Here is a 1,896-nt window from a genome sequence, read left to right as displayed (position 1 = left end):
GTGAGTCATCGTATTCTTTACTTGGTCGAACTTTTTCGATCCATGTCCTTGTTTCTTTTGGTAGATCAGTCGTCGTCGTCGTCATTGACATTGTCCTCATCATCGTTTTTGTTACACTTTTGGGTGGGCTCTGTTTTGGTGGTGGATAAGTTGATGTTGTTGGTGGTGGACGAGTTGATGTTGTGGTTGAGTTGGTGGGGAACGCTGTTGCCGATGGTATTTCCTCTGGCCATGCTCTCGTCATCATGGTAACTGGTGCTGTTCTCACATTGACCAAATCACAGTCGAGTTGATGTAAATTCGAGTCCAAATTCGTGCTGATCATCTGGGATAAAGTATTTAAATATGAACAATTGAATTGATTACTGTCGATGCCCACGATTTTCATGTTCGAAATGCGCGAGCTGTAGAATCCAAACAGTTCATGCAATTGATTGTTTCCAATCATAAGCGATTTCATTCGATCCAAGTGCGTCGGAAGAATGTTCGCACTTAGTGTCTTCAATTGGTTGTGTGACAAGTCTAATAATTCAAGAATATCACTCGCGAATGCGTGATCACCAACAATTTCGATCTTGTTATATGACAAATCGACTTTAGTCAATAGCTGATTATAGTAGAAAAATAATGACGGGATTTCCGTGATTTCATTATGTGATACGCGTAAATTACGTAATTTCAAAGCACCCCAAAACATTCCCTCAGCAAGCGATGATAGGCCCAGATATGACATGTCCAAAGAGTAAAGTTCGGAATAAACTTCAAAGAAGTCATTCGGAAGCTCTGGCCGTTCACAAGATGAGAAATTTATGGTGCCAATCCACTTCTTTGAATACCCATCCGAGCCGGTTAAAATTGTTCTATAAAGATGTTGATTCAAGCATTTTGATAGATCATCAGGTGAAAATAGGTTATGTTGGCGACGGGTTTCGACGCAGACGAGGGTCAAGTTGCAGTCTGCATACGAACCGTCATAAAAATAACAAGCGCCAATGTGCTGATATTTTGTAGGGCGGACAGTTTCAGAAATCTCCGCTGACACGTGAGTTGTCACAAAAACTAAAGTGAACAAAATCAATATGGATTTCATTTCCAATGAACTTTTTTTTCTAAACATTTCTCAAAAAACGACCGAACAATTTGAAGAATACTTATGAACTGAAGTAAATTAGCTCGGATTACATTAATTATTGCTGTTAATGAAACGGAATATTTTATCAGAAAAATTTGTGGGTGTTGCACTCACTAATCGCGGTTCCGAACAAATACCAAAGTCACACTTTATATCGTGCGATGTTCTGAATCCATCTGAATCACATCCTTTCGAATGAAGAAACTCATCGAAATGTTGTGAAATTATGTAACTCGTGCCAGATAATGATGTATTCTTTTGTAATAATGCACAACATGAAGGTTAAAGCAACACTACTAAAATCGCGACAAAAACCTAGGGGCTAGGAACAAGTTGTGTCATTCGTATGTATTCGCATATATTCATGCGTTCGTGGCTTTGTTATTGTTATTGTAAACTCACTGCGCTGCGAATGTCTCGTATACACAATCACAAGAATTCACGAATATTCGTACGAATTCGTCTCAAGCGCTTCTGTTACTACCCCCTAGACAAAAACGAACTCAAATTGTAATCTACGTTGGTGGAGACTGGCACAAAATTCAGACATTCTTATCTATAGGCCACTGCTATGTTACATACTTATACATTAGAGTTATCCGGAAACAGTTTTGTCATGTATCAAATTATACAATTCATTCAAAATGCAATTTAACTTGAAATTTTCAAGCGCATTTTTTGCTATCATTCGGAAATTCAAAGATTTTTCAAGCAAAACCACAGTTTGGTAATGGAAAAATGGGCGACCGTGATGTTTCGAATGC

General features: G+C 38.4%; 1 protein-coding gene across 1 annotated transcript; it reads right to left on the bottom strand.

Annotated features, from left to right (window-relative positions):
• Positions 1-21: 21 nt before the first annotated feature.
• Positions 22-860, bottom strand: LOC129570861 (phospholipase A2 inhibitor-like; the record flags this gene model as incomplete). Its single annotated transcript, XM_055450586.1, has 1 exon — positions 22-860. A coding segment is annotated over one exon (839 nt), but the record flags the coding sequence as incomplete, so codon positions are not given.
• Between the last annotated feature and the right edge of the window lie 1,036 nt (positions 861-1,896).

This window comes from Sitodiplosis mosellana, unplaced genomic scaffold, assembly GCF_009176505.1.
Source record: "Sitodiplosis mosellana isolate CC-2019 unplaced genomic scaffold, AAFC_SMos_1.0 Smas_scaffold_413, whole genome shotgun sequence".
Classification (NCBI taxonomy): domain Eukaryota; kingdom Metazoa; phylum Arthropoda; class Insecta; order Diptera; family Cecidomyiidae; genus Sitodiplosis; species Sitodiplosis mosellana.
This window is presented reverse-complemented; position numbering and strand designations above follow the sequence as displayed.